This window comes from Gadus chalcogrammus, chromosome 4 (assembly GCF_026213295.1).
Source record: "Gadus chalcogrammus isolate NIFS_2021 chromosome 4, NIFS_Gcha_1.0, whole genome shotgun sequence".
In the NCBI taxonomy this organism is placed as follows: domain Eukaryota; kingdom Metazoa; phylum Chordata; class Actinopteri; order Gadiformes; family Gadidae; genus Gadus; species Gadus chalcogrammus.
This window is the reverse complement of record NC_079415.1, coordinates 17,664,554-17,677,021: the sequence shown is the minus strand read 5'-3', so window position 1 is coordinate 17,677,021 and position 12,468 is coordinate 17,664,554. Positions and strand designations below refer to the sequence as shown.

The following is a 12,468-nucleotide window of genomic DNA, read 5'->3' as shown; positions in this document are numbered from 1 at the left end:
TTGACCATTATAGCCCTCATAATGGCATTCCTGCAACCGTACTTAAATAACAAGATGAATTTGATAATGTTAGGTATGGTACACCAAACTATGCTAAATCTTCATTGAATACATATATGAAAGTAGGGAGGGATTTTTGGATAAGCTTTAAGTTGTGATGAATATAGTATAATTTGAATCCATAATCAAAATGCTATCTTTTCCAGGGTTACCCAATAGGTGTTTTTAGTCATTATCCCGTCTATCTTTAATTTCTTTGGCTTTTTAATTTTGGCTTTATTTGGATCAAATTTTGAAATATATGTTATTATTGAAAATTGATAGGAGATATTGCTTCTTTGAATCGATGTGTTCCTTTGTTACATGATGTCCTCATGGCTGATTCTGATGCAGGTATCAAATTAGCTCTTTTAACATTGCATGGAAGCCTGCCCTGCTGACGTCTGGCTAAAGGCGTCAGTACACAGGAAAGCTGTTGAAGAATGCTAGAAGGAGCCATTGAGAAACCTCTAAATCCTTATCGAAAAACAATACTTTTCAATTAGTAGGTTAATCGGGCTATAAATCAGACTTCAAGATCAGGGGAGTTTTGGAGCTCATTGTACCATAAGAGCTATTGGTACAAATCAACAAACGACCCTACAAAGACCCTATAGATCAAACATCACTGTCTGATATGTACATCAGTTATATATTGCGCGTTCAGAGGGCAGGGGAGATTAGGGAATCAGGGAATAGATACATGGTGGCATTTTGCATAATTTATCAAAGTCAGGGCAAACATAGTAAATATTATGTACTATTGATGGGGGTAAGGTTTAAAAATCAAGTTTACTTCTGAGGGACAAAAGAGAAAACACTATGATTGTCCATCTTCAGCAAACTATCAATCAGTTAAGAAAAGCTGAAAATATTTATTTTCGCAATAAGGAAACAAAAAAGGTTATTTTTGTTAGCTAAATTTATCCTTCTCTTAAAATGTGTTACTGTGAATCTTAAGATTTGTATAGTTACTGCTTATTTACTGTACCCTACATGTATGGCATGATCCATTTCTAAAATTATTAGAAAATGCATGAATTGTGCCTTTAATTATCGTAATGCCTTTTAGTTTTCATATAGATCTGTAATAATATTGGAGACAGATAATGTATTCACAGGAAAAATAATGTTAACACATTGCAAATAGCAAATATAGACAAAGCACAATACACAACTTTTTGGCAAAGAAAGATCACCTCATGGTTACAAGAAAATAAAAAATAGCCTACCACTGAAAGAGGAATCGCAAAAATACAATCCACTTTCATAGTACAACTTCATAGCATTCTTGTTTATAATACATGGAATACACAAAATTGGAAAATCTGCACATATGCAGATTTGATAGCACAGTGGTATTAAAGACAAAATAAAATCCAGTTAAAGAAAGATTTTAAGCCCTTTCTATATTAACATGTTTGCCTATCTTTCTTTTTACCCTATTTGGCAATTCATGAGGAAGCCTAATCACTGTTAATTTAAGCTATGTATTAACTCTCTGTTCCAGCACCATCAAAACCGGGAAACATATTGGACTAAATGTAATGCATTGTCTGCCAACTTGAAGATATTAAAAGGAAGTGGAACCTTTTAATATTTTGTCCTGATATTAAAAGGTTTTCAAATGGCCTTTGTCTTAGAATGTTTGGAGCTAGGTCAGAGTCTCACACTATATTAACTCTATACTATGGCATACACACACACACACACACACACACACACACACACACACACACACACACACACACACACACACACACACACACACACACACCAATAACTTCATTAAACAAACACATTTCATTGCACTCTAAAACAGATGAATGTGGTTTAGTTTTTTTTAAGGTGAAGGGGATTTGGCCCAAATGTTAATTGAACAGCCGTGTTTACCATATTGTTGGAATACTTAATTTTTTCAATGAATTGATATTTTTAAAAGATGTCTGTCCCTGAATGTGCCTGTACATTAGGGAGGTTTATCTAAGTGTGGATGGGTCACGCCTCACCGTGAGCAACACACTGCTGTACACATCAGACAGAGGTGCTAACTTCAGCATTAGTCAGGCCTCAAAACGCTGATGATGGTTTGTGGGAAATATAGTAACATACTGACTCGGAGAGATGCGTGATAATAACCTCAATATGAATTGTACATGTGGATGTATAATACTGTCATTGGCTTCCCATTGCTCAAGGCTAATATCTGCCTTAATCAAAGATAAACATCTAAAACAAGATTATTAACAATTCGGGAAAACACCAAAACCATGCCACTAATAAGCCTTTATTGTCGACACTGAGCAGAAAACTAAAATCAGATCTGCATGTGGACCCAAAATTCAAAGTAGCCTAACTTTGACCATCTGTAACCACATGTATTAAACATAGAGAACCAAACAACAAAATTGATGATCCAACAAAATGTTGGATCATCAACCCCTAATCCCTTCGTTTGGTTCTCACATTGAACGTTGAACTGTTGACATTGTCAAATACAAACTAGTGGTTCTTATCCAGGCAGCCATAGTGAGATTAATCTCATGGACCAGCATCATTGTAGGCCTATGCTTTGTTAAACTGTAGGCATACATAGGAGAACAAGATGAAAGGTTTGTCAAGAAATTGAAGCTAGACGCTCTTTCAAACATTGGAGAATGCAAGGTCTGGATTTATATGGTTATTAGTTTCATTTGTGCTCAAATAATTTGGTATGTGATCGAACATTAACAAGTTAGGAACTTTACCTTTTTTTCTGACTCGATTCCTAATTACAAAGATGCGTTCTTATAAGAAACATAATTATATCTATGTATAAAATATGAATCTCGAGGCCTTTGTTTCAAGTATCCACAAGGTTTTTAAAGGCATAATAATTTCGGGATTGAGGTGTCTCTAGATAATAAGGCAATACAAAATAGATATATTGTGCAAGGCAGAGCAAATCTACTTTCATTAATTGGTTTAATTGATTAAATTGGGGTGCAAGCCTTTCTCATTAAAGTGACAGTAAAGGGCCTTTTATTATTTTTGATATCCAATGTCGAAGTCTAAAAAGGGTAGGCCTAATAGGTAGCCTAAACGTGATATTGATCCTTTACCAATCAAATGGATCCTTAAGAAATCGAACAGACCATAGTTACCCAGTCCATGAGGATGGAGGTGTGATTAATGGATGAAAAGCTATCAGTTGCCATCTCTCCTCAGCCAAGGGCCTCCTCACACTAAAGCACCATATGCACCCCAACGTTACGTGTGCAGTATCAGCGTCTTCACGCCCTCATGCATCCTTTATCGGGCTTAGGACCTCATCTTTTTCAAACGTGAATGGATGTTAAAACACGAGGTCGGTGTTCATCTGACCAATTGAAACCGGTGTCAGTGGACACATCAACAGCATAAGAGAAAAGTTGTAGTCGGCAATAGTTACAGTAGCCTACATCAGTGCATACAGTACAGCATTGCATTACATGATCCTTCATCATGACCTTGATTTGCTACGATGTCTAGGTTCTTATCACTCTGTCTCTTCTGCTCCACCGTTCAACTCACTGCTGGACCGCTGGCCGCCCGCTAGTCCGCCGGCTCCTCGGCGTCCTCCCCCGGCTCCGCGCCCGTCCTCTTCTCGGTCTGACACGAGATGATCCGCCTCATCTCGTCCTCGTAGCGGATGAAGTTCTCCCCGAACCGGGCCCATGCTTTGAGCGGCACCGTGATGGTGTTCCTGTACGGCTGCCTGACCTCGCTGATCTTCAGGAAGACGCCGTATCGGTTGGACCCTACGTCGAAGTAGAACCGTTTGTTGTCCACGCGGAAGGACGCCGCCTCCGGCAGGTCCGGACTCTCCTCGCCGCCGCAGTTCTTGGAGCCCTTGCCGCGGTCGTCGGTGTCCTCGTCCCCGTAGTCCTCGATCAGCTGTGACAGCGCGTCCCTGAACTCGATGAGCCCTTGGGCCGGGAGCACGATGGTCTGCTCTATGCCCTGGCCGTAGTAGCCCATGGTGCCGTGGCCCTTGATCACGGTCTGCCTGATGCGGAGGAACCGGCCCCGCTGGTTTTCCTTCAGGTCCAGATAGTACTTCCTATTGTCCCGCTCGATGAACTCGCTCTTCAGGACGCGGTGGGCGTTCTCATCGGATGCGGCAGAGCCGGCCGGGGACACCGGCGATGCTCGGTGCTCCGGCCGCCTCCTGTGGGCGTCAGGTTGGCGGCCCTGGCCGTTGTTCTGCTCCTCGATCCGCAGTGGCGCCAGCGCGCCTCTCAGCCCAATGCGAGCGTAGTACTCAATGAAATCTCCCAGGCAGTACCGGAGATCGGGAGCCATGGACATGGAGAGGGTTAGTTTGCTCTTCCTGATGTTATCATGCCGTCCGCGTCCGATCCAGACCTCGGCGATCTTCAGAAAGCGTCCCCGTGTGCTCTGCTTCACATCCAGGTAGAACCTCTTCTTCTGGATGTCCACCCGTTTGGAGGCGAGCTCCTCGATGTCTACCCCTGGCTGCTGGGTGCCAGTCTGCTGCACATAGTGCTGGGGGTATCCAGGTCGCGGCATAGCGTCAGACGGAACCCGTCCTCTGCCTCGCTCCATCGCTCTACAGCACATATCAGCCATCGTGTGTAGAACCTGTACCACCGTGCACGGAGAGCAATTATCCCATTCCTTGTGTCAAAGATGGTGTGTAAAAAGTCAACTTGTTGTAGCTTATGGGTAGCCTGGTGATGAGTTGGAAAGATATCCTACCTTAAATGACCTGCAAATGGTCGCTACTGTAACCACCATCCATTTGGATTCCGTTTAAAAGTCAACCGCAGGGTATTCCAGCTCAGTTCATCTAAGACTTTTTTGCTGCATGACCTCAAACAGTCTTCAGCTCCGTTTGACATGTGTTTTGGCTCTTTTTAGTGCTGTCAGAATTGCAAGTCTGTCAAATAGTGAAGGTGTTTAGAGGCTCTGCTTCAGACAGCCACATGAACTCGATGAACCTCCCCTCTCCTCGCCTCGCCCCCCCCTCCTCCCAAGCAGCTAAATCTAGCCGTTAAAGAGACATGCTTTAAACACGGGGGTTTGTTCCTATTGTGTTACTTGTTGACGATTCTGCATGTGTAGCAAATGTACGCCTACACGTGTGCATGTGGTAAACACGTCATATGTAGCACATGTATGCGCACACGCATGCATTTGGTTCACATGTAGAATTGCACATCAAATCTTTTCTTGTGGCAGGTTAGCATAGGCAACCCCCTGACATAGATACAGGCTATACAATCTTTAAATACAAATATAGGATTATACATAATAATAGTAACAATAGTAATATGTTTATTGCCCTCGTCATCTATTAGGGTTTCACCCCATGATCGTGAAGGAAAATCATTCACATGCACACATAAATGATGAAGTGATGAAAGTCTGACTCCAGCCAGGGCCTGATAGGGTTGCATCCAGTCCCAGTCCATGATAATGCAGAGGAACCGTGCACTATTGTGGGGATGTGGAGGGAGTCTGGGTCCAGTACATAGCCTACAACCCACAACCCACAACCCACCCTCCAGGGGACCCAGGGTCTTGTGGGGTGTGTGTGTGTGTGTGTGTGTGTGTGTGTGTGTGTGTGTGTGTGTGTGTGTGTGTGTGTGTGTGTGTGTGTGTGTGTGTGTGTGTGTGTGTGGGGGAGGGGGGGGGGGGGGGGGGTTCTGTTGGATCACCTCCTCCTGGCTCCTCTAGAATAGCCGCACCCTGTAGACCACATTCAGGCTGTTCCACTACGATTCACGGCGGTCCAGCCCTACCGGTGGGTTAGATAGTGGGGGAGAGACTCTCCTTTCAGGAGGCCCATACCTGGGCACCCGGAGCAGAGTCCAGCCCCTGGCAGTGAGGGTCATAGACCCGCTTCTGTCGGGACCCCAGCATAAGTCATGCACCTCCTGCGGCCTTCCTCAGAGGGTGCCTTCCGGGGCCGTTTGCCCTCCACCTATAGGGGTCCCGAGGACCGAGATCGAGTGGCCCAGGGCAGGGTTTGGCAGAACCGCCAGATCGCTACCACCAGGGGGACCCCCACCCTGTCCTCAACACGCTACCACCAGGGGGACCCCCACCTGGTCCTCAATGAGATACCACCAGGGAGACCCCCACCTGGTCCTCAATGAGCTACCACCAGGGGGACCCCCACCCTGTCCTCAACACGCTACCACCAGGGGGACCCCACCCTGTCCTCAACACGCTACCACCAGGGGGACCCCACCTGGTCCTCAATAGGCTACCACCAGGGGAACCCCACCCTGTCCTCAATAGGCTACCACAAGGGGGACCCCCACCTGGTCCTCAACGCGCTAGCAGAACCGCCACCACCAGGGGGACCCCCATGAAGGGGGACCACCACCTGGTCCTCAATGTGCTACCACCAGGGGGACCCCCATCTGGTCCTCAACCTGCTAGCAGAACCGCCACCACCAGGGGGACCCCCACCTGGTCCTCAATGTGCTACCACCAGGGGGACCGCCAACTGGTCCTCAGCGGGCCGGCAGACCCCTCCACAGTGGACCAGCTGAACCCTGGCTCTTCAGTTCAGCGGCAGTACTTCTCTTAAACACCAGGTTCTGTTTGCTAGGGTTGGCGGCGGGCACAGGCTTACATTGTTGAATGAAAATTGAAATGCAGAAGCTTCATTTGTGTTTACAAGATGTATTAAAGTTATGATAGCTATGATGTCATGGCTGTCATAGCTATTGTTTAAAGTAGACTTGATGTGTAGGTGGCTCATTGATAATTCTGAGCTGAGAAACATCAAGTGTAGGCCTCATTAACCCCCGCTCCTGCAAGATGTTGGCGGTAACTAGTGAGTGGTATCAACATATCTGTACCTCGGCCACCGGGGGGATTTATCTTGACGAGTTCGACCTCGACCCGTCTGGAAAGAACAACGTCGCCCTCTAGTGGATATTCTCCTGAAGTGAGGACTATTTGAACCACATAATTCATAGTATTATTGTATTTAAGTTGTATTCTTGATATTGTAGGCCTACACGACAGGTCCTTACGTTGCTGCTCCCACTGTGTAAAGTATGTTGAGGGATTTATTAGTTTCCTAGAAAGTAATAACTAATCTAAAAAAACCAAGAAATCAAAGAAACTCCTGTTTTTCCATTACATTTTGGCCACAGAATTCTAATATTTTGAACACAAGTCACCAACACGCAGTGATTCTGAATTTTCAACGTAGGGTAAGGCTACAAAAGCCAGTCTGGCACACATTCTTGGGCTTTAGGTTGGCACTAACAAATGTGTAATTTAAATGGCATTATGAACTCAATATTTGGTAAACCCTAACCCTTAAGCTGAACAATAGTTTATTATCCCGCTGCCCACTGAAGCAAATAACCCTTCAATGTATAGTTGGGCCTACACGTACATAGAATAGGCTGAATGATTGTCCAATTTATTCTGTTAATTTGTGATAGCTCTTCTTTTATGGGTATGCCCACATTTCCATTGGCTTTCTTTGTTCATTTACATCGAGTGTGGTTCATTCTCAGTCAGCCTGTTGCTTTTATTATTAACAGGATGTAGATAATAACAAAAAAAGGAAGTATTTGGGGAAACAGGAAATAAATTCTAACATTCCCTCGTGGCTGAGAAATGTTTGCTCTGAGATAAAGATACAACACGCATGTGTAAGACATGTTCAATGAGATTAAGATCACTGGTCTCTGAACGTCTTAAATGGCTAGAGAGCCTGATCCTAGATATTTTCAAAGGGAGGTGGAAGTTCAAAAGGAGAGGGCAAGACTGGACTTGGGACAAAGCAACGTTAGAGGATATTTAGACGCTCCAAATAAAGCAGCTTAGAGACTATGAGGCCGCAGCAGGAATAACATGTTGCCTTTTGTTTTTTTTCACCATTAAATTATTCATCAGAAATGCCTGGAAAAGATGCGTTATATCAAAGGAGCAAGTTGGTCGCTTGCTGTGTTAGAATAGTTTGTCAAATGAGGAAGAGACTCAGAAAATGTCCAGTGTTCAGTTGTTTTTTCTTTAGGTCCAACATTAGGAAATAAGAAGCAAACTGTTCAAATAAAAGCAACACAACGTTGAGCAATAAGATTATGTAACAGTCCAACCCAAGAACCAGCTAAAGAGAACTACAGTGTAACACACCCAATGGAGGGCTGAGAGGAGTGCTACCCCTGGCCTAACCAGGCGGTGGACTGGGACTTCCTTGGGTAGTCCCGCCCTTGGTGAGCGTGCTAACCATTAGGTGTACATGCAAGTATGTTGACATCTATGTGCATGTCTGTGCACGTCGTTCACAGGTCCTCACACTCACTGAAGCACAAGCATGTTTCAGCCTCTGCAAGATTCTTTGGTGTTTTTCAGGATTTTAAGTTGAAGTTTACTTTAACACTTCTTAAGAAGACATGTGACCTTTATTTGGTTTCAAGTGGAAAACAATGGCAATTTGTTATACATTACTTTTTGTTATATTATAAAAAAATAAACATTTTATTACACAGCCATTGTATGCCAAAGGTTTGTCATAATCCCTAGGCCTACTTGTAATCAGCAAAACATCATTCAGCCTACTCTACAGTGTAATATGTGCAGGTAGGTAGCATAGAGTAGTACAATAGCAAACCAACGTGTCCATGTGACCCAAAGACACGGGCCATGTGACCCAAAGACATTGACCTAGTAACATTGGGACATTGCTGGTATATAAATGTGACATTACTGGTAACTCCGAGACATGGCTGATAACGGTGATGTCAAGTCACTGTGATGCCAGCAATATCAGGTTTACCACTGTATAATGGTCCAGCAGCAGCATCGCTTCCAATATGTCACATAGGTAGGTAGTATAGATAGTAGTACAATAGCAAACTAAGGCGTGGCCCTGTGGCCCTAAAAGACGTTGACCCAGTAATACAGTGACATTGCTGTTATAACTGTGTCAACGTTGCTGCTGGACGAAGTTACCATATAGGAAGCAGTGGAGTCACCGCCCTATCATGCAGTCTGCTGTCCGCTGCTGAGCAGCTGCAGGGTGGAGTTTAACGCTGTCTCCAAGAGCGGATGTAGACGGAACCGAGGGAAATAGTTACTCTTCTTGGGCTCCTGTAAAACATTTTTCCGCTAGAAAAGGCGAATACCGTCCATATTTCGTGTTACTAGTTCATCGGGTACACGCCGATCACAAGTCCTCTGACACAGGTAGGTCTTTCTTAAGTGTTTCTTTCTCCTGTTCGGTAGGAGTTTGGTTCTTGCGGGGCACGTAAAAGTTTCCACTCTGCGGAACTTCACGTCATTTGTCTACCGTGTTTTCTTGTGGAGGTCGACGATGTGGATCACTCATTTCTGGAGAGGACACAAAACGCTAAAGCCGTCGCTTTATTGTTGGAAGTTCAATTTTGCAAACACATTGTTGTGGCCCGCTATATCTCACGGGACGTGTTGGCCTCGTTTGTAGAGTGCAATAACTCATCTTTTTACGAGAATATGTGTATAATTGGGCACATTGTGGCAACATGAAATATCGGATTGGTAAATGTTTGTCAGTATAGGCCTACTGTTTACGTTGTAATCTGTGCGCTTGTACAGTTTGAGGTTTTCCCCCATTTTGACTGTAAAGAACTTGAACACAATCCAACTCCACGCATTCCCCAAATGGGCTGACAAGTCTGTTTTTGTTTCTACTGGGCTGTTTTTTCACTATAATTTATGCCCTCCGTGTGCCTGCTTCAGGGATAACCGTAGCCCGGGGCTATGCGTTCACGAAGCAGGAATGTGTTCACATGGCATGCCTGTCTTCCAGTAAACACACCTAGAGTCACTAAAGGCGATTGTTTTACTGATGGCTGGAGGCAGCAGCGTGATTTTTTTAACTTCACTTCCAAGCCAGTACTTTTAGCCCCGCCCCCACGGCGCTGCTGCGTTCAGAGCTCTTCGCTGATTGGACACTGAGCGTTTGGCCGCCCAGACCCTGACGTGTGCATATTCGCATCCGGTTGTCAGCAGCGAATCGACTTCTACTTCAGCCATGCAGTGTTCAACCACTGCATGCAGTGTTCACCCACTGCTACAACAGGCCTCTGTACTGCACAGGGAGTGAGTCAATGCAGTATTCAACCCCTGCATTGACTCCCTTCCTGTGCAGTTCAGAAGTATGTTGTAGTCTCATGGTAAAGCCAACATTGTGATAGTTGAAGACATTTATGTTTCTGTATATCAGTATTGTGTTTCATATAGGCCTACTTTACTGAGCAAAGCAGTCAAATTAATAAGATGTCTTTATTTATCCGTTACACACAAATCAACTATGAGTGTGGTCTTTTCTGTCTATTGAATCTGAACAGATTCTGATGGAATGTGTTGCAGTAGTTTATGTTTATGATGAGAAGTCTTGTACACATTTGTGTCCACTGTTCTCTCGTACTCACAATTCTCAACTGACATGCTTGCTTTTAAAACAATTTGACTTGTTTCAACGGGAGGAATATTGCCCTATTGGCGGTGTTTCTCAACCTTTGACCAGGGCCGCACTTGGGTTTCCCTGATAAGGATATGGCCCGCAACAAGATATCTGACCTAATACGCTATCAACATTTCATGATACAAAAAACGATAAGTTGGAAAGATGGAAAAAGGGCCAGTATTAATTTCCTAATGAGTCGTACCCATACCCAGGAGTTCACTACATCTAATCAACTAGTGTGGCACAGTGCACTGTACATACATTAATCTGGGCTTTCCTGGCTCCAAATCAGGCAGTGGGAGAACCTCAACCGTGGGGTTCCTGTCATGAAGTCAAAGGGGAGTTTCTCTACAGCCTGGTGGATGTAGGAGTGGTCTGTGAAGAGTTACCTGTTCAGCGAACATACCTTGGGGCTTTGAAGGTGGCTTCTGGGTTTTTTGTTGCCCACTGATTATATTCTGCTTATTATACACTTCAGTATGTTAAAATGATTAACAGTAGCACAAGCCTATATTTCCTCCTGAACAGATTTTGTTTTAATTCGCCCAACAGATAATTTATTAAAGTTGTGACCTGCATTTTAATGATTGCTGTATTCAAACTGTCCGAGAAGCCCTCCGACGCACCACCTAAAGCGCTGTTTAATAGTCCATCCACACTTCCACACACTGGGGCTTTAGAACAGTGTATCCGAGAATCCTAAATCTCCCCTGGGTACAGCCAGCAACATTAACCGCTGTCAGGGCGGAGCTCCAGGCGTCCACGCGGCCGTGGCGCTAGCACGTGTTATTTTTGTGATGCACAAAAACAACGGGACCAGAGTTCGGAGTAGAGTAGAATGTTTCCCAAACTGGTTAGACGATGTATTTTAAACCAGTTTGTTTTGACATGACAATATTCGTTTAGTAACTGGGACAAAATGGCATGGATTACTTTTTTTTGTTGACTATACAAAACTTACTAAGAAGTTTCTAAAACCAAAATGAAAATTTGCGTATAATCTTAACCGCAAAAAAGGACAGTTAAAACCCTTCTTCATAGGTTTTATTTTAAGAACGTTATGGCTGCCCCTTAACTTACTAATTTAAATTGATCCAAGCCAAATTTATATTAGACTTCCTCTTCCTATTTCGTTCAACAACTTTTTTCTGAACCAGACAATTTATTTTAATCTGTCAATTTTTTCTGCTCACTATTGAATCGGTACACATTTCCCCATGCAAATCTTCTCATTGCGAAGTTGGAAATAAGAGGGAGCCAGCACTGTGTCCGTCTAACCCAATGTCTTCTGAATTGCATCAGATGATGGCTTGTACAGCACATCATATTATGAGGGCTAGAAGGTTCCATTGTTATGTCTGCAGGTTTAATTGCGTTTTTTGTTTTTAGTTTATTAAGTAATATAATTTGGGAGTTCTGTTTCAGGCTGAAATAATTTGGTTGATGGAATGAAAGACATTAAATGAGATAACATCATAGTTGCTGAGATCGCTTGCTGATGTTTGAAATACTTGCAATGATGTCAGCATGCGTCATTCCAATTCTATCTAAATTCATGTCTTTCAAGAGCTCCCGATAAAACGCGGGGTTGTTGGTGTTTAATCTATTTCAGGACTCAGGAGGTATGTGGCGTGGTTCCCTCTGAAGGGATCTGCACTGTGTGATTTTGAATGTCCTCTGAGGGCCTGATCTGCATCACGTTCCTCAACAGGCCTTATTTGGTCAGGCCAGGGTGTGCTGCTGTTGCCTCACTGAAACAAAACATTTGTTATAAATTCCTTAGGATTTCCAAGACTTGCTCTAGAATTGTTTTATTAGTGAACTTTTTTATGCCTACATTCTGGGGAAAAATAACACCATAGGGAATATTTATTTTTATTTTTATTTTACAATACGTTAATCAAAAATCATAAGTCTGTTCAGATTCAAGGCTGTTACATTGGTACTTTAGTACTTTGGTAACG

General features: G+C 43.8%; 2 protein-coding genes across 2 annotated transcripts in view; one reads left to right on the top strand and one right to left on the bottom strand.

Moving 5' to 3' along the window:
- Window positions 1–161: 161 nt before the first annotated feature.
- Window positions 162–5,020, bottom strand: purg (purine-rich element binding protein G). Its single transcript, XM_056589409.1, has 2 exons — window positions 4,780–5,020; window positions 162–4,662 (listed from the first exon to the last, which is right to left on the bottom strand). The coding sequence occupies exons 1-2, from the start codon at window positions 4,816–4,818 to the stop codon at window positions 3,613–3,615; spliced, it is 1,089 nt and encodes a 362-aa protein (XP_056445384.1). The 5' UTR covers window positions 4,819–5,020; the 3' UTR covers window positions 162–3,612.
- Window positions 5,021–8,975: 3,955 nt separating this feature from the next.
- The window catches only part of tln1 (talin 1), a 45,636-nt gene continuing 42,143 nt past the window's right edge, over window positions 8,976–12,468 (top strand). Inside the window, exon 1 of the mRNA XM_056589186.1 lies at window positions 8,976–9,243. The gene's annotated coding sequence lies outside the window, so the exon portion shown is untranslated. The remainder of the gene's footprint in view (window positions 9,244–12,468) is intronic.

What these genes read in the sequence shown, in the direction of transcription:
- purg (XM_056589409.1), bottom strand. Translation starts at nt 4,818, where the DNA reads ATGGTGGTTACAGTAGCGACCATTTGCAGGTCATTTAAG. An exon ending in CCATTTGCAGGTCATTTAAG is followed by an intron (nt 4,663 to 4,779) that starts GTAGGATATCTT and finishes ACGGTGGTACAG; the next exon opens with GTTCTACACACGATGGCTGA.